Below are 25,387 nucleotides of genomic sequence, written 5' to 3'. Positions count from 1 at the left end.
GGAGCTTGCACATGCTGCCCCATCCACCAGGAACACAAAAGCCCCATTTGTTCAGATCCCTGCTCAATGTTCCCTCTTGGAACTGACACGCCTAATGCTCTGCCACAGCTGCCCTGTACTTTTCTTTGCAGTTGTTATCAGTTCCTGAAATTACAGCACCGATCCACAAGCGCTTGACTGTCTCCCTCACTAGAAGGAAACCTCCAGGACATAATGACTAGTCACTGCTGTGTTCCCTGTGCCTAGAGCAGTCACTGGTGCACAAGTGCACTAAGTAAGATACCTGGGAAACAAGTAAACAAACAAGTTCTCACTGGAAAACACCACACTGGGGAAGCAGCAAGACCAGGACCCCCCGAAGGCTGCCCTTGCCTTGGAGCAGGCCCAGGGATCCAGGCCTCGGCCACCTCCAGGCTGAGCCCTGCATTGCCGTGATGGGAAGGCTGCCTCACAGGTGCAGACAGGGCTCTGCAAGAACCAGCGCTGGGCCCGAGTGTCCTGGGGTCATAGGGTGGTGGTGTAATCTGTAGTGGGGAATGCTTCAAGGGGGCGGCGGCAGACCAGAAGGCTGCCTGTGGGAGCCCAGTGCAGCCTCCTCCTCCTCTCCCAGAGGCCTGAGGTGGTGAGGAGTCATGTTCACCCCTCCCCTGCCCTGCCCTGCCGAGTAAACATTCCCAGAGCCTCCCACAGGAGCAAACACTCTCCAGGCTGGCAGCTGGGCCAGGCGCCACCCACCAAGTTGTTTTCCTCTGAGAGCCTTCCTGAGCTGCTATTTTTGGCCCTCGTGACAGTAACTGAAGGCTGGGGGAAAGATATAAAAGCAGCTGCCAGGCCCTGAGGTTCGCAGGATTCTGCTCTGGACAGTGGCATATCACACAGAGGCCGTGGCACATCGTCCTCACCGACCTTCCCCCGGCCATCTGATGCTGGACACAGGGCTCTGACTGCTGGCCCCCATCCCTCTGCCCTGAGCTTGCTGGGGACTTTCCGCAGACTGCCCTTGCTCATCCAGCATCCCTGCTACCCCCAGGCCCCCTCTGCTACAGGTAAGAGAGAGCAACTGCCTTCTGGTTTGAGATAAAACAAAGAGGCGTTGTATATCTTCGAGGGTGGTTCTCAGCCTGGGACTTGCACAGTGTCACTGCAGGTTAGAGACCAGTTAATGGCAGTGATAATAACTGTAGAGGGCTTCATAGTCATAAAGGGATTTCCCATGAGGTGTCATTCCATGTTTCTCACAACCCCTGTGAGGCGAGTATTTATAACCCCATTTTATAGACGAGTAAGTGGAGGCTTGGAGAGGTGACCTTGCCAAAGTTCCCCAGGTCAGGAAGTGGCAGAGACTGGTTTTATACAGGTTTCCTCTGACCCAGGCTGGGATCTCTTATTTGTACAGGTTCTTAAACAACAGTAATGATAGAGTCTTAGGTACCTGGCTTTTTTTTTTATTTTTCATGAGGAAGATTAGCCCTTAGCTAACATCTGTTGCCAATCTTCTTTTTGCTGAGGAAGATTGGCTCTGGGCCAACATCCATGCCCATCTTCCTCTACTTTATTGTGGGATGCCTGCCAGGGTGTGGCTTGATAAGTGGTGCATATGTCCGCACTCGGGATCCGAACTGTGAACCCAGGGCCGCTGAAACGGAGTGCATGAACTTAATCACTACACCACCATGCCGGCCCCGTACACGGTCTTTTAATAGTAGCAGGAAGGAATGCCCAGGAGATTGAGCCTGGTCTTCAATCTGCAGACTTCAAACCACTCTCAGGCACAGGATGCACACGGGCAGCCTCAGATGAGGGAGGGGACACTGGGGGGTGGTGTCAGGATGGCACGGCAGACTCTCACCTTCTTTCAACCAACAGGTTGCAGCTTCCCTGTCGCCGGCAGCCATGAGGTCCCGGCTTCTGCTTTCTGTGGCCCACCTGCCCACAATTAGGGAGACCTCGGAGGAGATGCTGCCCGGGGGGTCTGGGCAGGAACCCCCGGCCTCCCCCAGCCTGGATGACTATGTGAGATCTATCTGTCAGCTGGCACAGCCCACCTCAGTGCTGGACATGGCCACAGCCTGGGTCCGACCCAGCACACCCCACCGGACAGCCCCAGGCTGTGAGAAGAGCTGTCCCACTGGGTCCCTGCAGGACATCACCACTCACTTCAGCGGCCAGCAGCCTGCAGTGCCCGGGCCCGGCACTGCTGACCCCCTGGACTGGCTTTTTCGGGAGTCTCAGGAAAAGCGGCCAAGTAGGAGGGACTCGCTAAGGAGGACTGGCCCCTCTGCTGATCCCTGGAGTCCACACAGACAGATGGACAGCGGCAAGGCCCGGGGGGCCCCCAAAGGGAGGCTCTGTGATGCCAGGGTGCCGGGGCACTCTCTGGCGAGACCACTGAGGGACGGGCACCAGGGGTCCCCCCACAGCCCCCGCCCCAGCAGCGTCCTCAGAACTCTTTATCTGCACCTCCCCGTGATCCATGAACTCTGACCTCTCCCCAATAAAGGCTTCTGTACAGAGCATGGGGGTCTATGTCATCTCCCCACCCGCCTCCCCTGAGGTGGGCTCTGCCCCTGGCAAGTCTCTGGGAGGGAAATACCTTTCTACAGGGGCTGCTTGCCTTGGTAACTCACAGTGAGACCCCTACTCTGAACAGGATAACAGCCTGTCTCACGTGATGTGGCCTTACTGATCCTGCTCACGCTGCTCCTCACTGGCTGACCACCTTGGGCCAGTTAGCTAACGTCTCTGTTCCTTGGTTTTCTCATGTGTAAACTGGGGATAATTAATGGGACCTGCCTCCTAGACTGTTAATGGGATAAAACCCACACACCTCATGGGGCGCATGTTACGAGCCCACACACGGAGAGCTGTTGTCTCTGTGGCTGCCTCACAGGTGGGGAAACGAGGTTGGGGGAGAGGAGAAGCAAAGGTCTTAGCCCCCCAGTCGTTTCAGAGCGAGGCCCTGGGCACTCCCAAGTCAGCCTCTCGGCTCCCACCCTCAGAGCCCGTGTTCCATGAGGCCCAAGAGAAAACGTGGGGTCTGCTGTGTTTCAAAGGACCTGTTCTGGGGCACCCGGGGGTACCTCAGTGGCTCCAGCCCACAGGTTCTATTGTGTCATCAGGAGAGTTCTCCCCATGCTGAGGGCCAAGACAGCTCAGCCTGCAGGGTGCCGAACACCTGGACCAGGTGGCCCCATTCCCTACCCAGACTCAGCCCTATGCCCCTCCACCCAGGGGCCTCCCTGCTGTGGGGCAACGGGCAGGGTGTTGTCCAGGTACCCTGCTCTCAGGCAAGTCCAGGGGCCAGGGGCTCATTCCATATGTCCTAAGGCCCAGGCCAGCCTGGGCAGCCCTGGGTCCCCCACAGCCTCGCAAACCCCAGTTCCCGGAGGCATCTGGCAAGCAAGGAGGTGAGGGTAAGGAATAGCGGAGAGGGAGGATTTCCTTTCTCAGAGAAGCAGGTGCGGCAACTCAAAAGAATCAGGCCTGAGGACCTGTCGCCCTGTTCCCTTGGGCCAGGATGGAGCTGGCCAGGGCAGAAGGGACAGAGAGGAGAGGAGGAGGACAGAGCTGGGGACGCAGCAGAGCTCACCGCCTACTTCAGTGTCCTCCACCTCCTTCCTGTGCAGATGATCAAACTACTTTTTCTTTCTTTTTTGGCTATTTTTAAATTTCTTTGGACTTTATAACGTTTATCTGTGCTCTTTCATGTGTGTTTTGTGGGGAGGCAGAATGTAAATCATACGTTTAAAAGAAAAAGTTTCAGACAAGCAACTTAGTTTCCTTATCTGTAACATGGGGACACCAACACGTGTCCTTCATACCCTACAGGGGTTGGGGAAATGGGACAAATGAACTTGGAGGTGGAGTTATAAGCACCATTTACAAACGTTTGCATCTGTCACAACCAGCTGAGTCTCTGGTCAGCTCAAGCCCTGGCCTTGTCCGGCAAATACGTCAGGGCAGCCTTGAGCCAGAACGTCCTTAGGAGGAGGTGGTGAGGCCTGACCTACCGAGTGGTGCCTGAGTGGTGTCTGGCTGGTGACTGGACGGGCCGGGCTTTCTGGGCCCAGCCTCACTGCAGCCCCTTCTGTGACGCAGTGTGAAACTGGGTCAGAGGGAGGCAGCTAGGATGACCTTGGCCAATTCCCCCCAAGCTCAGAAACCACGGTGCTGTACCTGGGGAGGTCAGATGGGTCAGGGTGACCCCTTGGCTCTGGGATCCTCTGCTAATATCTCCCGATTTGAAAAAGTTAATGGCACCTTCAGAAGGTGCCCCCTCCCCCCAAAAATTTGAATACAGGATTGTGGGAAGAAGGGGCTTCTGGCAGCATCCTAAGCTCCTGCAGGACGCAACAGCCTAGCAAAAAGTCCCCACTGGCGGGGGGCCCGATAGAGCAGTCTCATCTCCTCACACGCACTACTGGAGTAGGGAAGGGACACAATGCCTCACCCAGAGGGGCAGGTTGGGAAGCACTTTGGGGCTCCCAGGGAACATGTCTAGGGGCCAAGCACTCACCCAGGGGCCGGCAGCATGTCAACTGCCCATCATTCCTGCCTTCAAGCCTCAGGAGAAGAGGGATTATTATAAGAGGGAAGGGGATCCTGACTTTCCCTGCCCTGGGAGACACAGAGCTCCTCCCCTTTCTTGCACTGCACAGCTGGCCTGGGGCTAAGGATGGGGACTGGGTGTGGTATGTGCTCCTGCCGCCAGAGGGAGCCTGCAGCCCACTGAGCGCTGAGCGAAGGCAGGTGGGAGGCTGGGGCCACACATGAACGCACCAGCTCATGGGGCCCCTACTGCCTCTTGCTCACACAATTCGTCAACAGTGATATACTTACCCACTGGTATTTCCAGGTCCGTTTTTCTCTTGAGATGCCAACCAGCCTGGTTAAAATGCTTTGCTATCTTCAAAAGGCACAGATTGCTCCGATACTCATGCTTTTCATTGTAACACAGGCAAAATTATCCCAAAGGCAAGATTTACAATGAAGGAAGCTAGTGCCTTGGCCTCCTGAGCGGGAAATCCATCGCCTCTAGCCCTTAGGAAGCTGGGGCAAGGCTGCTCCAGGGTGTGCCCCCCGCCCACTGACATACTCCATCTCTCCAAGTTCTATGGACCCCAGACAAGACGGTGGAGGAGAAGACAGTGGAGACCGCCCCCAAACTCTAGCGCTCTGGCTACAGTTGCTCTGGGGGAGGCCCAGTGACAACGGGGTGGGGGGTTCTCTTCCAGGGCCCCGCATGGCTCTGAGAGGGCATACCCAGTGCTGAGCCCCTCGGCAGCCAGAAGGAACGTTAGCTTGGGGATTGAGGGTGACAAACAGCATCCTGAGTCCCTGAGGCCTGTTGAGTGATATTCCATCAAAACCTCCAAAGACCTCCAAAGCTGAATGTTGGAAATGATACTGCTGTATTATAAACTTCTGTGCTCAGGCCCTGGAGTCACCCAGCATCTTTCACTTACTGCAGTGCCATCTCAGACGAGAGACTTAAACTCTGAGAGCCTCGATCTCTTTGACTGGAAAACAGTTACTCCTATGTTGCAAAGCTCTTGCATTACAACAAATAAAATAGAGGCAAAGTGCCTGGTGCGTTGGAGGTGGCTGGGGAATTGTAGGTTCCTCTGTCTGCCTGCAGCACCTGAGGAGAAGCCTGCCTGGGGCGGCCCTGCAGCAAGTGCCTTGAACTGCGAGTTCCCCAAGGCCCAAGAGGTCCCAGGTCTGCAATCTGAGAAAGTGTAGAGGCCTGGATGCTGGGCGGTGGGTGGGTCACTGAAGGACACGGTGCCCCAGGAACCAGTCACACATTTCAGCAACAGAACTCTGTGCCTCCCAGGTCTGCAACCTGTCTTTGTGGTGGTGGTTACCTCCCGAAGATGCACACTCCCTCAGCCTGGCACCGTTTGGCTGTTAAGGCTGCAGAAGGTTCCTCAATGGTACTTTCTGGCTCCAAGGAGATCAAGTCAGACTATCCTAACCTTCTTTAGGGTTAGCAACATGAAAATCCCCGTCTGTGGGACATTAACTTCCTACTGCAGGGGGCTGTCAAAAACACCTCTTCCCCGTTCCAGGTCCCCACTTCTCCAGGTGGACTGTCCCTTCACACATAAATACAGGGCACAAGTTTGGGGCTTCCCAGTCCTGCTCCCCACACAGCTGTTCCTACAGAGGGATGGTCTTGGGGAATTCCAAGCGCCAAGACCAAGCTCTTAGACTAGTGGTTCTCAAACTGCCTTCCATCAGAAGCCCCTGGAGGGCTTGTTAAAACACAGATGGGAGAGTGAAGAGTTTCTGATTCAGCAGGCCTGGGGGAAGGAGGGTGATAGGAATTTGCATTTCTAACCAGTTCCCAGGTGACGCTGAAGCTGCTGGTGTGGGGACCACAGGTTGAGGGCCACCAGGGTCTTAGATCAATCCCTGAACAGCCCAGGCCTGGGGAAAGGGACCCAGCAGAAGACCCACACCATGCCTCCAGCACAAGAACTGAAGGGAGCCCAACTCCTCACTGAGCAGCACAGATCAAAACTGCCCAGCATACTGGAGCTCAGGACTTATCCCAATTTGCCCCACGCCTGCGCCTGCTGGCTAGTCATCCAACTCCTGTGCACAGGTACCGCACTGTGCCTGGCCCTCAGGATGCGGAAGCAGGTGGGCACCTGGGCCTAGTGCTGGGGGTTTACCACTCAAATAAGAAAAGAGGGGCCGGCCCTGTGGCTTAGTGGTTAAGTGTGTGCGCTCCGCTGCTGGCAGCCCGGGTTCAGATCCCGGGCGCGCACAGATGCACTGCTTCTCCCACCATGCTGAGGCCGCGTCCCACATACAGCAACTAGAAGGATGTGCAGCTATGACATACAACTATCTACTGGGGCTTTGGGGGGAAAAAATAAATAAATAAAATTAAAAAAAAAAAAAAGAAAAGAAAAGAGACAGTAAAGGGAGAAAGCAGGGCAGTGGGATCTGAACCTGCAGGAGCAGTAAGGCCTGGCCCAGAGCAGGCTGGTGAGACAGATGTCAGAGAGACCACTCTGCAGGGGGAGAGCATGAGCAAAGAAGCACGGGGCAGCATGGAGGGGGTGGGGGACAAGTTGTCAGGGCTGCACCCAAAGCCCCTTGTGGGGTGGCAGGTCAAGGGGAGGTGGACCATGAGGTTTGTGGCATTCAGGTTGTCACAAGAAGCCCATCACCACCAGGACCAGGAGCTAGCAGCTTCCCTCCCATTCAGGCTCCTGAACGGAGACACTGGCCTAGCCTGGCTGACTGGACACCTCAGGCGGCTGACCGAGGTGGTCTGGCGAATGGGTTCCAGTTGGCCCTCCTTCTTGCCACTGACTGGTGATCCCTAGCTGCCCAGAGCTGCCCAGACATCAGAGCTCACCCTCTGGTATGGTAACTGCAGAAGGATGCATGGCTGTTTGAATAACTAATGGAAGCCAGAATTAGTGAGCAGAATGGCCTCCACCTGGACAAGGTCTCTGTGGGTTGACCGGGGCTTGAACTGCCCTTTCCTGTGCTCAGCAACAGGAGGGGCGCTCGGAGGCTGCTGGCCCTGGTCAGCCACTGACGGGCCAGAGAAAGTTCAGGGGCCAACCCCGTCTCAACCTCAGAAACCTCCCAGATAAAATCTTACCATGATAAGACTCCCCATTAGGCTTTACAAATAAATTGAATTAGACCAAGATGGGGGCCCACTGTCCTGACACGTGTTTCCCATGTGAAAGGTTTGGAGGGTCTGGAGGTTCAGAGGCAGCAAGACCAGGCCTCTGCTTGATCTGCACAGTGAGCAGCTCCCTGAGCCTGGGCTCTGCTGGCCACTCCCTGGAGTCTGTCTGGCCTACAGACATGTTTTGTTTAGCTCATATATGGTCTGAGGATTGGGAAATTCCACTTGAAATTCCAGATATCTAACTTCTTTTGAAAAATCAGAAAGGGTCTGACTGTACTTAGCCCACATTCCTGCACAGCAGCGATGGGTTTGACCCGAAGGCAGCAGCGGCCTGCAGATGGGACATGCTCTCCTGTGTCCTCCACTCCCCACGCCTGCCCTGCCCCTCACGCTCCAACCTGCCTGGCCCTGTGAGCATCTTGTGGGGAGCTCTCCTCCAGTTCAAGGCTTTCCTCTGATGTTCGTTCTGATTGACAACCACAGAGGGTGCTTTCACTCCTCAACTGCCCTGTGAAATTGGGAAGCCAGGGCCCTGCAATGAGTTCCTTATTTGTGCTGTGTGTTGGGCAGAGGAAGGACCGGACTGTGCGGTCGCAAAGATTTCCAACTCCAATGTCCTGGTGGTTCACCTAGGCAAAAGTCCCAGGTGGGAGGAGAAGGCCCACAGGTAATTTCCACCTGCTCTGGACTTGCACAGGGATGCTCCAACCCTCACCACCCCTCTCAGGACCTCAAAGGAGAGATCATGGCAGCTGGGAACCTGGTCCCCAACTCAGAGGATGGGTGACCTTATAATTCATTATCCAAACTGGGACACTTCTGAGAGTGAAAAGGATGGTCTTAATAATGACCCTAGAAGAATAGGTGTAAACCAGGGCTGTCCTCAGCAAACCAGGATAAATGGGGACCCTATGAATAAAGAAAAGATACAGCCCTTACCTCTCGGTGTCTCAGCTGAAAGCTTCTGCCCTCATGGTAGCAGTTGTACGTTTTCAGCAGACTTAAGAGCTCCGACCTGAAAAGATAAAAACACACACATACTCTTGGAGTATGGCCTGTCCTTGGACAAGGTGTTTGGCTTCACTGGCCTCAGTCTCCTCACTTGTAAAATGGGCATAATAGTTCACCTCTTGCCAGCCACACATAGTCAGTCAAGAGACTAGACTGTCATCAGACACATGCCCTTTAGTCTTCTAGAGGATTTCACATATCAGCCCTCCTGGGAGGCGTAGGGGTGGGGCTGGGAAGGAAGTGAAACTCAGAGATGGGCCACATCATTGCACATCTACAGTGTTTGCACACTTTCACTATTACAGATAAGAGTGCCTGACAATCTCCCTGTACTTTACTTCTGAGTCACTTCCTCAGAATAAATCCTCTGGGCTTGGATTACTGGCTTTTTAAAGACTCTTGCTTTTTCCCCATATAGTTTCCCACAAGGGCCTGGTGTGTCTGCTGTGGGGATATGATGAGAGGTGTCTGCCTCTTCCCCATCCTGACTTTCTAGAGGTATGACTAAGGGACGAAGGTGACAGCCATGAGGATAAGATCCTGAAGGCCCTCAGGAGGCCACCGCCCAAAGACTTTCTCGCCAGAATAAAGGGAAAGCCACACTTGTGGCTTGGCTGGTGTGTGGCAGAGAGAAGACGAGAACAGCTCCCTGGACCCAAGATGGGCTCCGCAGGGCAGTGCAGTCCAATAGATGTGAAATGCAAGCCACACATGTAATTTTAAATCTTCTAATAGCTACATTACAAATGAAACGAAATAGGTGAATTTAGTTTTAATAGCACATTTTATTGAACCCAATATATCTAAAATATTATGTCAACATGTAACCAATATAAAAATTATCGAGGTCTTGTTCATTATTTTGTTTTGTAAGCAGCAGTTGCTCCCTGCAGCCTCTTTTATATTAACCACACCTTTCCAGCCACTGGTCATGGGCTCAGCAGCCACACGTGGCTGGTGGCTCCCCTACTGGACAGCGTTGCTCTAGAACCTCTTCAGGCAGCGCCTTCTCCCACACTCGAGTGACCCAAACTCTGGAAGAGCAAAACTCCTCTGGTGCTCTGGTGTCACCTGTGCGTGACGTGGGGATGATGGTCACCGACGGGTGAAGCCATTTATAACTTCATGGCCTCAACAATGGAGGATTCAATGTCGCACATTCACTGTGCTTACAAGTGTGTTAATGCTGACCAGGAAATTATCAGGCGACAGGTACATGAAATTAATCATGTTATGCTTATTATTATGACTTTTTAAAATATTGTTACATTCTTCTTCTTATGAAATTTAAATAAGGAAAATGATGGTGTGGGCAGATTGTGAAATGATAAGAGGGAATGCTGTCTGTTTTCTCAGGGTCTCTAGTAGGAGAACCCCAGGGGGCAGGTCCTCAGCAAATACTAGTCCATTTCAGGAGGCTGACTTCTCTTCCGGGTGGCAGATAGGAGCTGCCCAAATTTAGAAAATATTAGGACTCAAAAAGCAAGATAAAATAAAAACTATATTTTTCTTTAGTGCTTTAGTTCAGAAACAAATTTCAAAAAGTATCCCAAATATTTTTTATGATAAGACAGAAAATTAAAAAATAAGCAAAATCAAAAATGATTGTCAATAAAATACACTCAAAACCAGTTTTAAGGGTTTTTTTCCTAAACTTTAATATAACAAGAGTGTGGATTGCTGTAGCTTTTAAATAAATTAAATGCCATCTCTGCAGAGTCCCAGAGGGCATTGTCACACTTTCCTGCTTTGGTAGGTCTGAGGAGGCGGGGGTCAAACCCACACCCCAAAGAGATCTTGGATCTCCAAAGAGACAGCCTTCAAAAAGAAGTGTCCCCTCCCTGTCCCTGGGGCAGGCACACTGTCCTATCTATGAAAAGTGCCCAGAATCCCTCCACCCAAAGGCTGCCTAAGGCCGGGGAGTCGCCACCACAAGAGGGCAGGTATGAAGGTCCCTCCCTGCACACGAAGGCTTACTTCAGAATGGACTTGCTGTCGCTGATGGGCACGTGAGAACTGGGTGGACAATCTTCCTTCATCTTCTCCTCTTGTCTGCAGACTCGAAGTTACCCGCTGGAAGACAAGGAAGGATGCACAGACAGGGGAGTCTGGAGGAGCACCGGCCAATGCAGCACCCAGAGTCCTGGTGCAGAAGCCAGGGCCATGGTCTCACCCCCGCCTCTCCACCCTCCCACTCCCCCCGCCCCACTCCTCGGCACAGGGCCCTCTGAGGCTGAAGGGTTAGGCCCAGAGGACTTAAGGGGCTCGACACTCACACATGTCAGCCAAGCTCCCCTGGCAGGGCAAGGTCAGAACTGCTGAGCCAGGCCCTATCAGCCCCCTGCCCCAAAACTCTCCATAATCCCCAGGAATCCGGATCAATCTCCGAAATGTTTCAGACCACTTGCTCCCTTCCATGGGCCAGGACACCCTGGATGACGGTTTCTGCCTCAATTGCTCCTCCAAATCACCCCGGGCCTTTCTCCTCCATTCCCACCGAGCCCAGTGGTGGCCCCATCGCTGCCTTTGGAGTCAGCACACCTGGGCCAGCTCTCTAGTGATGGGTTCCTCGGTACGGTGCTCACTACATGCTGGACACTGTGTTGAGCATTTTCTATGAATTATCATATTTACTCTCAACAACATTATGAGAGAAGTACCATTCTATTCCCGTTTTATGAATGAGAAAACAGGGACAGAAGTTAAGGACTTGGCCCAAGATTCCCAGCGAATAAGTGGTAAAGTCACTGAACACAGGCATTTAGACCCCAGATTCTGGTCTGTTAACCCCTTCTCTATATTGATCTTGGACAGGGACTTAAACCCCCGGAGCCTTCCTTTTCTAATCTATACAATGGGACCATCTCTACCCTCCAGGAGTGTTGGCAGATTCACCCATCTGTTTACATCTCTTCCCATTCACAACCTGGAGAGGTTTGTGGAGCTTCTCAAACCCTCCCGGAGTTTCTTTCACAGAGGATAAATCCACCAGAACTTTCTCTGTCTTGTTGGCATCCTCTGCACAGATTCCTACTTCTCTCTCTCCACATTATCCTGGCCAAGGACTTTCTCTTATCAAATTCCCCCATGTGTCGGGCAGTGAGCCGCAGCTTCACACACACACACTCGTCTTGACCCATGCCTCTACCTCCCTTCTCGCAAGTTGCAGCTAGGAATCTGAGGGGTTATGTTACACCGGGAAGTGGCACAGACAGGGCACACAGCCTGCCCTTCACACCACAGAGGTCGGCTCCTTCACAAAACCCCAACACCTGTTCACACAAAGCTGGCTCAGTCACATCTTCCCAGCCTGTGTGCGTGCAAGTGTCACTGTGGGGCTCAAGGTCAGGTCCAACTGCTGTAGTATTAATGTCCTCGGAGCGGACGGAGCACTGCGTCCCCGTGGCACTGACTCTGACTAGTCCAGCATGCTCTCTCCTTCCTGTTTGATACCACACACAGACAAGACAAGCCTGCCTTCTGTGTTAGCGTCAGTCCTGGATGAGCATTTGATTCCGGAGGCAGGGGAAACATGGAGAAGAGGATGATTTGAGGGAGGTGGGCTTCCCAGTGACCTCAGAACCATCCTGTAAACACCTCCCCTCTGCCTTGGTCTAGAGTAAAGCAAGCCATGGCCTGGAGAGAGGGCAGGCCACCTTGTGGGGCAGCTGTGGCCAGCAGCAAGACCCTCGTCCACAGGGCACAGGGCAGAGCACCATGGGGGCTGGAGCTGGGGACCTCCGGGTGCACTCTGCTCAGCCTGTCTCAAAATAGGGTTTCAGTTCCTCAGCAATTCAGCTCTCTTGTGGAAAAAGTGACCTGCCAGGCTCCCTCTGGGTAGTGCCTCAAACACTCCTGATGTGGAAACTGGCTTCAGCCCAGGGTAAGGCTGTGCGTGTGGGTCTCTGTGGGTCTGTGGCCCAACTATGTCTTGCTTTAAGCAAGCACGTTATAGGAAGAGCTGGATTTACCCAGAAATAACAGGAGGTGGTTTTTCTCTCGCCTTCCTCTATACCCAACTTCTCTTCCGCTACTCCTCACTTCCTCCTCTCAGTGCCAGCCTTCCTGAGCCGCTCAGAGCTCCCCTAAAGGGCCCTGTGCTTTTTCCTCACTTTGAGCTTTGATGGCGCTGTTCTCTGCTCAGAACACAGCCTCCTCCTCGGCCTACACTCTCACGTTGGCCCCACCAGGAAACCCTAGCAGAGTAGCCCCCTCCTCCAGTGTCAGCAGCAACTCCTCTCTGCCCAGCACCTGCCCCTGGCTCCTCACTGTGCTGGGCATAGCAGGCCTGCCTCTTGGTTTGATTCCCCCAGGAGAAAAGGAGTGTGATGGGGCAGGGATGTTGCCTTTCTGCCTCTTGTTTCCAGCATCGAGCATTACAAGAGCATTATGACAGTATTATAAGTATACAGGAAACTTCTCAGGGTCTCCCAAAGTCAACTTTCCCAGAGTTGTGCATATACAGCTGGAACAAATCATATACAAGTCTCCAGGGGCCAGAGAGATGACTCGGTTGAGGGACACTGGTCAGTGGAGTCCATTGGGAATTGGGGGACACATTCCTCCTCTAGAGGGGCAGCTTTTCTGGTGGTTCATGAGAAACTAGAGATCTAGATTTTTTGCACTATATTTCACTGTTTAAAGCAGGGTGATGTGGCAGAGATATTTACCACCCCTGGAATGACCATGTGATTGCTCACATTCCAGCCCCCTGCAGCTGTGGGGCCACATGACTAACTCTGCAAACAGAACTGTTGTGTGCCACTCTCCGGCCAGTGCACTGAGCCAGTGCATGACCCTGCAGCATTCCTGTCCTCTGCTGTGGTGACCCAGAAAGCCACATGTTCCAATTGGTGCAGCTTCTCTATGGCCAGCCTTGGTCCTCGAGTGCCTCTGTGGACCAGAGCCCTCTGCCAACCCACAACGGATATGGGTGAGAAAGAGAAATAAACCTCTGCTGTGATAAGCCTCTGGTGTTTCAGAGATTTATTACTGCAGCATAACCTAGACTATCCTGACAAATGCAGTAAATAATTCAATTAAAATGAATGTATATAGTTAAAAATAAAATGTAGCCAGACAAAATGTACTTGCAAGACAGACGCCCTTAGTGGGGCTCCAGTTTGTGATTTCCGAGTCACATCAGGACTCAGTCTACAATACTTTCATCCTCCTACAGTATGCAGGGAATATGCCCATTTTGCTCTATGTAATAGAAACACTTCTAAGTGGAATTCTCCGTAAGTCAAGCAGGGATTAGTTATTAATAGAAGATGTTTCCTAAAGAGGTTGGGGCTGCTGCAGACCCATGTGGCTTTAGTCGCTTGCCTTTTCCTCTGAGCCTTAATTTTCCCATCTGTACAACAAGAATATTCATCTCCAATGAGTTAGAAATTTTCTCAACTGTAGAATTCTTAGTTCAAGTGGAATATTTATGCAAATCAGATTAACGGGGGCTGCTTTGGTTGACAGTGAGGTGGGCGGCGGGGAGCCCCATCCAGGGCTCTGCCTGGGGCTCCAGATAATACTATTTGCAAAGCACTGGGCTGAGTAACACACGAGATCCTCTCTACACTGGCCTTCTGGAGTGCTTTGCCCACAAGAACCTGCCCTCACCAACACGGTGAGCGTAGCTGGTTGGAGTTAGATGGCATCAGCTGGGGGAGGCTGCTCAGAAGAGGGAATCAGGAGGAAAGGGAAGGAGGGTCCTGGATTGCAGATGGCAAAGTGAAGGGAAGAAGGTAAAGGCAGCTCGTAGGGTAAACAGCTTAGCTTGGCACAGACAGAGAATGGGGTACACCATCCCAGGTGAGGGCAGGGGGTAAGTGGGGAAAGCGGGGTGAAGCAATGTAGAGTCCACTTCAGCAGAGGGAGGCTCTTCCAACTTACTGGGCAGGGTCTGAGCCTTATGGGGTAGTGACCTTGGCCCCACAGAAAAACAGTCTCTCCTTTGAGAGAACGACATATTTCTGTGTCCTCTGACATCCGTTGTCTGTGTGGCCCTAAGCAAGTCACGTAGTCTCTCTGGTTCTTACATGTCCCATCCCTCCACCCTAATTAGGCAACATCTCCATCTCCCTGAGCTCCAGACCTGAGCTCTGGGGTCACTCACAAAATCTCACTCCAAATGTGAACACTGTGCATTTGGGTCTCCTTAACCAGACTGATGGTTAAGATGATTTTCCCTCATTTTGATACTCCCAGTGTCTTGTTGAGTTCTAAAGTGAGCTGCATGTGTACCTAAGAGGCATCCTGGAGATAACTTGAATGAGAGAGCTTCGAGGGAGAGAGAGAGAGAGAGAGAGAGAGAGCACTCCCCCACTGCCCGCCCCTGCTCCCCAGCCCCCCTCCCCGCCAAGAAACCAAATGGAGATTTCTCTCCATTTGGAACATGTTCCTGAAACTGCTTCTTAAACACTCACTCTCCTTGTGTACTGGGCAGGCCTTAGAGACTCTCTAATGGAGTGTTTCTCAACCTGTTATAAAAAGCACAATCTTATCTTTAAATAAAACCCTAGGCAGAAGCCCCATACACAAACAGATTAAGGTGAGGCTGCTTTGACTGAAGCAGGAGTGGGGGAGAGGAGAGGATGAGCTGGGGCCAGCCTGCCACCCAGGCACAGTCTGAAACCACAGAGTGACAGATGCAGCTGGGCAGGCCCAGCCCAGTGCTGAAGGAGTCCCGCCTTCTGCGTCCTGGCCTGCTCCTCTCCACCAGCCCCCAGAGCACACAGCTCAGGCCTCCATGCTTGCCTCTTCAGCCAGATGGGGCCCTGTCCCCACCCAGAGGCCTTGGCTGCAGACAGGGCTCCCTGTCCCCAGAGGAGAGGCCCCAGGGCGGCGTGCCAGCCATGGTTACCTGTCCCCAGTGAACAGGCAGTGATTGTTTTCGCTTTCCACTTCAGCGGTTGCTCTACCAGCCGTGCGGAGGGGCTGCTGAGGGCACCACAGCCTGCCCTCGCCATTGTCCCTGGACTTTGATTTGGGACAAAGGACAGTGAAGCCTTGACAACTGCCAGGCTTGGTCAGTCCTCCTCCTTTGTGGTCCTGGAGTTGGTCATCACAGAGGAACGCAGCACCGTGCCTCCCCAGGGCACCACACAGACCAATGACAGAGAGAGAAAAGGAAGCTAATGGAGGAGTTTTCACGAAGCCACACTGAGTGCAGTGGAAAGTCTTTTATTTCACGACTATGTGCTGCCTGCTTTTTAGTCTTACAATGCCATCTCTTTCATAAAATGACGGCAAAAAGAGATGGTCGTCATCGTCCTCACTTGGCAAAATGGAAAACACATCAGGGTCCTAACTACAATGTTCTGAGGATGTCTGTGAAATCTGAGAGCTTGGTAACCTCTGTTTGGACATTTCATAAAATCATGATTCTTATTTTCTTACTCAGGCATGATTAAAATCAAATATGTAAAGAAAGTGACACAAAAAGCCAAAGAAAGGTGGACAGAGGGTGTGGGGCACAGCTGGGAGCCTCTCGGCCCAGTCCATTCTGGCCAGAAGGAGGGAGGAGGTTCCCAGGGAGAGGGCAGGTGCTAGTGACACTGCAACGCATTCCTGGGAAGCCTAAGTCCCCTGCTCTGCAGCCCATGGCTCCAACTTTCAAATGCCAGCCAGGGACAGCAGGATGGCGCTGAACACAATGAATCTTTACACGGGCCACCCTGGCACCTGTCAGCCAGCAAATGGCAGGAGCTTGGCCAGGGAAGAAGCTGTGGTGCCTGCTGGTACCAGCTGCCTCTGAGAGGGGGTCTGGCTGGACACAGGCCGCTCCTCAGCAGCATATTCTTACTGAGAAAGCCAGCTGCTGGGACGTGGATGGCAGCAACAACTCAGTAGCTGCAGCTCCCGCCCCCTTCCACCCTGCTGCGCTCACCCCTCCTCCCTCTGCCACCATCACCCTGCTCTGGCTCGGCCACACCTTTCCCTGCCCCAACACTGATGGCTAGGAAGCCCTGGGAGAACACTGTGCACAGTCCAGATGGAGGTGATGGTGGTGGCCGAGGGAGAGCAGGAGAGGCGGCCACAGAGCTACCAGCCACCTCCACTCACTGCCTTCCCCTGGGCCAACTCTACAGATCCCAGCTCGCCTTTACTGAATCCTCCCCATCCCCGTGGTCCTGGGCTCCCACCAGGTCTCTCTGAGCCCATTCCGGCACCCAGGCCTCCCCAACACCGCTGCCCTTCCTCTGAAGAGCCTGGCCCTGTGCACCCATGCAGACGGGCCTTCCTAACAGCTTCCTGACAGCGCCAGCCGAGAGGCGGTGCCTTACCCAGCCCCCTGCGGCCATATTTCTGGTTTCTGATCTCGCTTTCAAAGCACAGCAACCTGGGGTCAGAAAGCTATTTCCAATCCTGCTGCTCCCCCTTACACGCACACTCCCTGGCCCTGTGGGACCCTCCTTCCCAAACCAGGCACTTCTCTTGCCTATGGAAAAGGGGATCTATGGAAACAGGAATCTTCCCAGCCATGCTTTTTGGGCCAAGCAGGTTCTCAGAATGACCACTGGCCAATATCCTGATTGCCTGGGGCCAGGGGTGCAGCTCAGGGGACAGGCCCTCCGAGTGCTTGGGGCCAGCCGCTGCAAGGCTGCCCTGGGTATTCTCTACGGCTCCCCCTCACCTGTGCTATCCACTGCCAGGCCTGTGTGCCACATGCAGCTGCTGGGGGTGGTTTCCTGTGAGACAGGGTGTGGCTCAGAATCTTGTGGGTCATGGAGTCCTTTGGAGTCTCCTGAAAGCTTAACACACTCTCCCTGGAAAATGCATGTGTGTACGTGAGTATGTGTGAGTGCATATAAGCACACTGACTGAATTTGCATACCACTGCAGGGGGGTCAGGAAGGCCCTGTCTATGTGCCCGGCGATCCCCAGATCCCAGGTTAAGAACTTCTGCTGAAAGGTGTCACAGCAACAGAAATGCAAAGGAGCACCGTAGACAGAGAAGTCTGGCTGCGAGTTTCGCAGGTGTATCAACTTAGCAAGTGGCTTCAGCACGTTGTGCCATCTCTCGGGCCTCAGTTTAGCCAGGATTGGACTGGCAGCAGGTCTAGAGTGTCTTCAGGGCTCTTCGCAGCTCTGGGGCCATGGAGATCTAGGACACCCCCGCCCCCAATCCCCAAGGTCAGGCAGGGCAAGGAGAGGGGGTTCCACATCTCTCCCCCAGCAGTGTATCCTGGGGAAGGAGGTCAGAGAGCCAGAAAAGGAGACTGAGTAACTGCAAGTTCCCCTTTAACAAGAGTGAAAACACTGCAGAAGTTTTGGAAAGTGCAGCTACTTCCTATTTGATTTTAATTTACTTTAAAACAATTCCAAAATATTCTCTGTGACAGGATAACCACCCAGCCTTTGCAAGGATCTGGGTCAAAGCCCTGCTCTGTGATTCTTTAGGTGTGTGACCTTAGGCAAGTCCCTTTCGCCCTCTGAACCTCAGGTTCCTCATTAATTGAATTACTGACTGCTGTGAAGGTGAATGAGCAGGCACGTAAGATGAGCCTCATACGGGGCTCACCCATAATAAACAGAAGCTCCAGTTATAGGTCATAATGGGAGGGAGGGGCTCCGGAGAGACAGTGGGGCTCCGGAGATGGGAATGTGGGACTGAAAGAGAATGACAGTCCTCCCAGCAGGAGCAACTGTGAGCAAGGACATGTTACTGAGTCTACTCTCAAAACCAGGACCGAGGTCCCCAGAGGCCTAGTCCAGAGAGCCTTCTGGTAGAGCTCATAGTCCCCATTTGAGGCTCTGCATTCACAGGATCTGAACTGCGACATGTCAAAGTTCTGCTCGTGTTCTTTGTTATGTGTCATTGTCCAGCTGACTCTGACCCAGGGGGACCCTGGACCTTCACTCTGTTCTCAACCTCCAGGCCACCCACTGGAGCCTCGTGGTGGAAACACAACCCCACATCCGGGCTTTCACACTGACACTTGAATCTGTGGCTTCAACCTCACTTCACTGTCAAGTCTTGAACCACCAGCACTACACACAGAATTATGACAAGAACTAATGAAAATAGAGCTAACAGACACCGACAAAGCACTGAAACACACCCCACTGCAACTTCCAGCCAGCAGTTTTCGATCTAAGTTCAATGAATTCCTCCCCCTTCCCCTTCTCTTCTTCCCCTTCCTCTCCTCTCCCTCCCCCAGCCCGTCCTTCCTCCCTCCCTCTCCCCAGCACCTCCAGCCCTGGTGGTGGCAGGCCAGGAATTACACAGGGGAGGAAGAGGCAGGCAGATCTGCATGTACCTGTTAGTTCTACGAATTCGCTTACAGTTTTTTTGTTTGTTTTAATCATGGCTTCTGGCAATCAATCCTGATGGTGCCGTGGGCAGTTAAACTACAGAGAAGCCAGCGAGGGTCTCTTCTGCCAGTGCCAGTGCATGGCTTTTGGAGTCACCTGCTTGGGTTCAAATTCCAGAATCCCAGCCCTCATTGGCTGTGATCTTATTTAATTCGTTTGTGAAGTGGGTTACTAAAGCTCTCATTACAGTGTTTTAAGAAAGCACTGGCACTGGCCTGGCACTGATCCTGGTGTGAGAGGAGGCCCTCCCTCCCACAGGGCTGTGCCAGATTAATAAAAACACTAAGGCATCTCTCCAGAGTGGGAAGTGCAGGACTGAGTCAGGAGAGTGGGGGAGAGCAGGGTGAGCTCTGAAGTCAGCCGGTGAAATGAATGAGACCTGGTACAATCAGCCCAGGGTTCAAATCCTGACTCCACCACCGACTCATCTGGGTAAACCCAACGATTCCATAATTCTTAAAGCCTCAGTTTTCTCATTTGACAATGAGGATAATGAAAGTATCAGGGTTGTGAGAAGTAGGTGGCATATTGCGCTAAAGCCCTTAGCACAGGTCTGGGAGGGAGGCAAATCCTCTATAAATAGCGATTGTGAGGCAAGCCCCTCATTCTGCTAATATCTTGGCGTTGGTTTTCACTTATGAACTCTGAGAGTTGTGCCAGAGGCGCTTCCAGCCTCTACCTGGCAACTCTAAGATCAATGCTTCTAGTATATTGGCTAAGATGAGAGACAAGGTGGGTCAAAGGTGTAGCTGCGGCTGCGCTCAACTGTCGTGCTCAGATTTTAGCCCCTAAAGTGCTCTCCGCTTGGAGGAGGTGCCTGGCGCAGTGCCCACCGTCCCACCATTGGGCCCAAGGCCCAGGATGCGCCAGGCTGGCAAGGGGAGGGGACCCCGCGCGCGGCAGCCAAGGGGCACCCAGTGCCTGCGCTCCAGCGCCCATGGCTAGGGGCGCTCTCCGGCTTGGGGGCGGCGGTATCGATGCTCCGTGGACGCCCCCAAACTCTCCTGCCCGTGCATCACTCACCGTCCACTCATCGCGCAGTCCAGAAGCCTCTGCCGGTGCTGTGTCCTCGCCGGCACCAGAACCGCGGCCGCAGCGCCTACCGCCCACCGCCTCCTGTGTTCAGCGCGTGGGGTCCGCCCCGCCCCGCCCCTCGGCCCGCGCCAGCCAATGGCGCCGCCCCGTCTGTCCCTCTCCGGCCCGCCCCTCCCCGCCCCTCGCTTCGCGCCGGCCAATGGCGCCACCTCGTCCAGCCCGCCCCGCCCCGCCCCGGGCACACGGGTTAGGGTCGGTGCGCAAAGGGCAGCGGGGGAGTTTGGGGCGTCGGGCCTGCGGGGTGCCCTCGGGCCGGCCCGAGGGCGCCCAGAGACGCGCGGAGGCAGCAGCCCCGGCTCGGCTGGGAGGGTCCGGTGTGCGGGCGGAGGCAGGGCCCCTGGGGTAACCAGAACCCTTGGGTTTCCAACAAAGACCGCTGCGAGGGCGCTGCAATTAGTAGGGTGCCCGTCGCGGGGGAGGAGGTTATCAGTATAAGCGCGGAGCATTGTTATTTTTTGCTCATTATTTGTCTGCTGTCCGGCTGTTTGCTTGGCGTGGCCTCTCAGAGCTCCACCGCGTTTAAGAAATCGGATCCGGTGATACAGAGGAAGAGAAAAACTTCTCTGCCCGTCACCGCCTGCTGGACGAGGATTTGCCCGCGTGGAGGCAGAGGGCACAGAAGACCGCAGGCCTTTTGGGGAACTTGGAACAGTTCAGTGTTTCTGGGGTGTGGGCGTGGCAGGGCGGGGGAAGGGGTTAATGGAAACATTTGCAACTTCTGTTTTATCTCGGATTCCAGGTCCTGACCTCCAGATGGACCACCTGTCCCCTACCCCCAACATAAATCATTTCAGTTTCAATCTGTGTTTCCTCATCTTTTTAAAGTCACATGGCCATTTTAGAATCTGATATGGACCTTCTAGAAAAATGCAGCTGCCCACATAGGCCAAGATCGGCTGGGATTTGAGTTTGTAGGCTCCTGGACCCCAATTAAGAGGGGCTGTGCTAATTATTGTTGTTAGGACTGCTGGATTCTGGGTAGAGAGATTGGGTTGCCGTCTACTGCCTGGGTGAGGCTGCCATGTTGCAACCCCTCTTGGGCCTCAGTTTCCCCACCTGCAAAAATGAGGGGGCTAAATGTGACCAGTCCGGGGATCCTTCAGCTCTATGATGAATAAATGAAAAGCAATAGGATATATTGGGGTATATAAGGAAACCATTGGTTTACAATGAATTCGGCCTGACCTTGTTTTTCCAGAAAGGCCTGATGTGGCCTGTTGGGCATGCATTGTACATCTGCTTTAAACATTTACAATGTCGCAAAGCCAAGAATGATATCCTTAAAGAGGGATGTCACCTCCCCCATATCAGTGTTTATTTAAGGATATGCGTTTCTTTCCAGAAACTAAGGATTAATTACTGACCTGCTCTAACTCATCTCGTGACCACTGACCTGCTCACCACTCACCTGCTGTGCTAGCAAAGCATCTCATGACTGTAGTAAAAGAGATATTCCTGTCATATGTGATGGCTGCTTTTTGTCCCAAGATGGTGTATAACCACTATCTGTACCCCATTTCCTGGGAGAACTTTCTTCCTTGGTGGAAAAGTTCTCCCGGGCTATAGTCCTCAAATTGACTCATAATAAACTCACCTCAGTTTTGATTTATAGATTGATTATGGATTATTTGCATCAACATCTACCTTTGCATGAATTTGTGGAGAATTGCCCTTCCTCTGTCAGTTCAGGGCATCCATGTGGTTGGGACATCTGCTTCTGCACAGCCCAAAAGTCTGGTCATCAAAGCTGAGGCCAATAATCGGGTGCTTCTAAATGTTTTTTTAAAACACAGGGTAAAATTCAACATAGCCCTCAACCTCTGAGCATTCATTCATGCCCAATAGGATAAGTAGACATAGCACTAGAGTAACACATGATTTCCCTGGGACTCCCCAGCACTTGAGAGTGAATCATCCTCTCTGATCTAGTCGATGCTGTCCCCAGGGCCAGGACTAGTCTAGAGTGATGGTAGAACTTGAAGAAGCAAGCTAATGTGTCCTGCACTCCCACTGTGTTACATCAGGGATCCACGCAGTCCCCTCGGCACTCCTGGGGAGTGGGTGTCATTCCCTGCAGTTTATGTGGAACACAAGCGTCCATTGTCAGGGTCCTAGTTCCTTCAGAAAGAGGATCGCCTTTTCCTTCAGTGTTCAGTGGAGCTGTATTTGGCCTCCAGCTCAGTTATGGTGGGTGCTGTGGAGACTGTTAGTTGCCAACCCAATATCCATTCCTTGCTTTGGAAAAGAGAAAGAGGAAAGAAGGAAAAGAAAGGAAAGGAAGGAGAGAGAGTGAGACAGGGAGTGAGCAATTTGTTTGGAGCAGCAACATGCCAGCCCCTAGTAATGGATCGTGACCACTTGTATTTTTTATGCTGCACTTACAAACCAATAGTGGGCCATGAGATTAAGTTAGTAGATGATGTGACTAGTATTTAAAAAAATAGAAGAGAAAATATCAGAGTACAGCATGCATAGTAAATGTAAGTTGTGTTTTATGAAACTTTTGTTTGCATTATTTATATTTCAGTTATATGTATTAGGCTGTGATATAAAATGTGTTTCTCCCTGTGGGCTATGGCCAGAAGAGTTTGAAAGCCACCATCTAAGTCAACTTTGACAATCCTTTTCGTGGCTTTCCCAGTTTCTTTTGAAGCCGTATGACCCACTTCTGGGCAAAGACACAGGGAAAAGTGTGCTAGAGAAGTGAGGATTTGAGAGAGGATGAGACAATTTTTGCTTTCCTGATAGAAGGAACAGATACCCCTTTCCCCTGCCTTCCTGTCTTAAATGTGGATATAATGTGTAATGTCTGGAACACTGGCAGCTATTTCAAGATCATGATACAACATGTCTACATGCTAAGGCTGGTAGAGCATAAAGGTAAAAGGAATCTGGGCCTTTATTAACATCATGGAGCTGATGCACCATGCCTGCACTGCCTACTCTAGACTTCTTGCCATGGAGAAAAATAAACTCATATTTGTTTGAGCCAGAAGTTGGTAAGCCATTTCTGTAAAGGACCAGATAGTAAATATTCTAGGCTTTGTGGGCTAAATGGTCTTTGTTGCAAGTACTTAACTCTGCTGTTGTAGTTTGAAAGCAGCCATAGACAATACATAAAGCAGAGGGCATGGCTGCAGTTCCAATAAAACTGTTTACAAAAACAGATGGCAGGCCACATGTGACTCACTGGCCATAGCTTGCTAACTCTTTCCCTAGATGATCTTGCCCACTCTGTTGCCTCTCTGACCTCATCTCCTACTTCTCCTCTCTGCTCTGTTCATACTCTTCTTCCCACATACCAGGCCCACTCCTGCCTCAGGGCCTTTGCACTTGCGGTTCCCTCAATCTGGAAGGCTCGTCCCCCAAATGCCTGCAGGACCTGCTCCTTCACCTCCTTCAGGCCTTTACTCACACATTTCTTTCTCTTTGAGGTCTTCCCTGGCCCCCTATCTAAAATGCCCCTCCCTGGCCCACAAGCTCTACTCTCTGGCATGCTGTGTATTTCACTTCTCTATTATGAGCTCGTTGAGGCAGGGAGACTGTGTCTGTTTCCTTAGATATTGACCCTGCCTGGAATGGCGTGGTGTTTAATCAATATCTGTATATGATTGATTTTTTCCTTTCTGCCAGATTCAGGTAGGAACACAGATTTGGGGAGGCCCACTCCCCCATCCAAGGGGACAGAGCGAGTAAAGTGGTAGAATCTGGGCTTGCACCCTGGTGGTCCTGGGAGGTCGTGTTTGTGCTGCCAGGGAGTGAGGGTAGAACAGCATCTACCTCTGCTGGAAGATTGGGCCTCAGGGAAGTTGAGGCCACACAGAAGTTTCTGTAAGCCTCCCTGCCCTGGGGCATCATCCCGATAAAGGAGGCCTTTGAGAGTCGATGGGAATAAGGCATAGTCCTGTTCATTTTGGGCAGTCTCCCTTTTTAGCATTCCTGCATCAGAAAGTCTTTGGAAAAGTCCTTATTTTGTGAACAGTCCAGACTGAAGTGTAAGATCCGTAAAAAGCCAAATGGAAACACTCATGGTCCAACAATTTTAGTCAGGAAAGAGCCACAAAGAATGAATTCATATTTGATTTGCAAGTGGGGAAACTTAAGGGAGCCTAAGGGCCTGATAAAACACATGTGACTTCTAGCATCAGGTAAAGCTGCCGTTGGGCAGGGTGCTCTGCTAGGCTTTTGTTCGAGGCTTCTTGGCACTACTCCAAGAAGGCTGAGAAATTACCTTCTCCCTCTGGTGCTTTGAGAGGCAAATCGTGGGTATAATCACATGTTGTTGAGATGCAGTTTAGATTTCTCTGATTCTTAAAAAATAGGTTTATATATTTTAACATAAATGATGTTAATAATGAGGACCATTTCCAAGGCCATTCCCTTAAAACAGTAAATGGGAGGTTGAATTAAAATTGCTGGTTAATTGCCTAAAGCCTTTCATGGATGACTTCATATGATTTTTTTCCCTTCCCTGTCTTCCAACAGAAGATTCAGAACAAATAGATTTTTAAAGCAATTTTTCAGAAAGTCTGCATGATTCCAAATGTATATTCGTTAGAAAACAATTGGATGATTGCACTTGATTGAGATCGGCAAGATCCAGTTGGAACCAAGCGGCTTTTCCCTGCCTTCAATGGGCTCCATTTTATTAAATCTGCCAGCAGGAAGAGGCCACTTCAAGGATGGCTCTTGCACCGTTTGCTTTGGTGGAGTCCTTGAGTAGTGAGGTCATCCCACTGCATGATTTTAGCATCTAGAAGGATTTGCCATCAGTTTTCAGATGATTTCTCAAATAATCTGCATACTGTCTACCCATCTTTCCTCTGTGAAATGGTTTTCATCAACTTCATTTGTTAGCATATAAATAGTAACCTCAAGTTAATTGATGGAACTCTTCAAGCCATACCAGAGGTGGGCTGGAAAGGAGAATTTGTTCTCCAAATGGACATAAATTCCAATGATATATGCCACAGAAGTGCCTCCTCATTAAACACACACACACACACACACGCATGCACACACACATGCTTTACATATTATTTTTCTTTTCTGGTTATGCTTTGGAAAAGCTTTTGTATCCCACCCTACAGAACTAGTAAGTGCTTAGGCACAGGGTTTCCTGGAGGGAGAGAGCTTGCTTTAAAAGGTGATGTAGCTAAAAACTGATGCTGAAATTTCCTTTTGGGGAAAAATAAGTGCTTAGCTCAAGCCGTTTCTCCAATTGGTCTTGAGAAAAGATGTGACTGTCCCCAAGTCTGCTCCAAAAACCTATGTGAGGATAAGGATGGCACGACCATCTATGAG

General features: G+C 51.9%; 2 protein-coding genes across 3 annotated transcripts in view; one reads left to right on the top strand and one right to left on the bottom strand.

Annotated features, from left to right (window-relative positions):
* The window catches only part of RASSF4 (Ras association domain family member 4), a 38,194-nt gene extending 18,096 nt beyond the window's left edge, over positions 1–20,098 (bottom strand). For both annotated transcript variants that reach the window (XM_014788963.2, XM_087431888.1), the window contains exons 1-3: positions 20,012–20,098; positions 10,652–10,747; positions 8,603–8,678 (exon numbers count right to left, since the gene is read on the bottom strand). In XM_014788963.2, the coding sequence (XP_014644449.1) occupies positions 8,603–8,678; positions 10,652–10,713 (138 nt within the window). In that variant the 5' untranslated portion in view covers positions 10,714–10,747; positions 20,012–20,098. The remainder of the gene's footprint in view (positions 1–8,602; positions 8,679–10,651; positions 10,748–20,011) is intronic.
* DEPP1 (DEPP autophagy regulator 1) lies at positions 778–2,523 on the top strand. Its single transcript, XM_004432411.3, has 2 exons — positions 778–1,046; positions 1,867–2,523. Exon 2 carries the CDS (start codon positions 1,894–1,896, stop codon positions 2,482–2,484), a length of 591 nt encoding a protein of 196 aa, XP_004432468.1. The 5' UTR covers positions 778–1,046; positions 1,867–1,893; the 3' UTR covers positions 2,485–2,523.
* Positions 20,099–25,387: the final 5,289 nt, after the last annotated feature.

Source organism: Ceratotherium simum, chromosome 6, assembly GCF_057802395.1.
Source record: "Ceratotherium simum simum isolate JZ-2026a chromosome 6, ASM5780239v1, whole genome shotgun sequence".
NCBI lineage: Eukaryota > Metazoa > Chordata > Mammalia > Perissodactyla > Rhinocerotidae > Ceratotherium > Ceratotherium simum.
The sequence above is the reverse complement of the archived record's forward strand: the minus strand, read 5'-3'. Positions and strand labels throughout refer to the sequence as shown.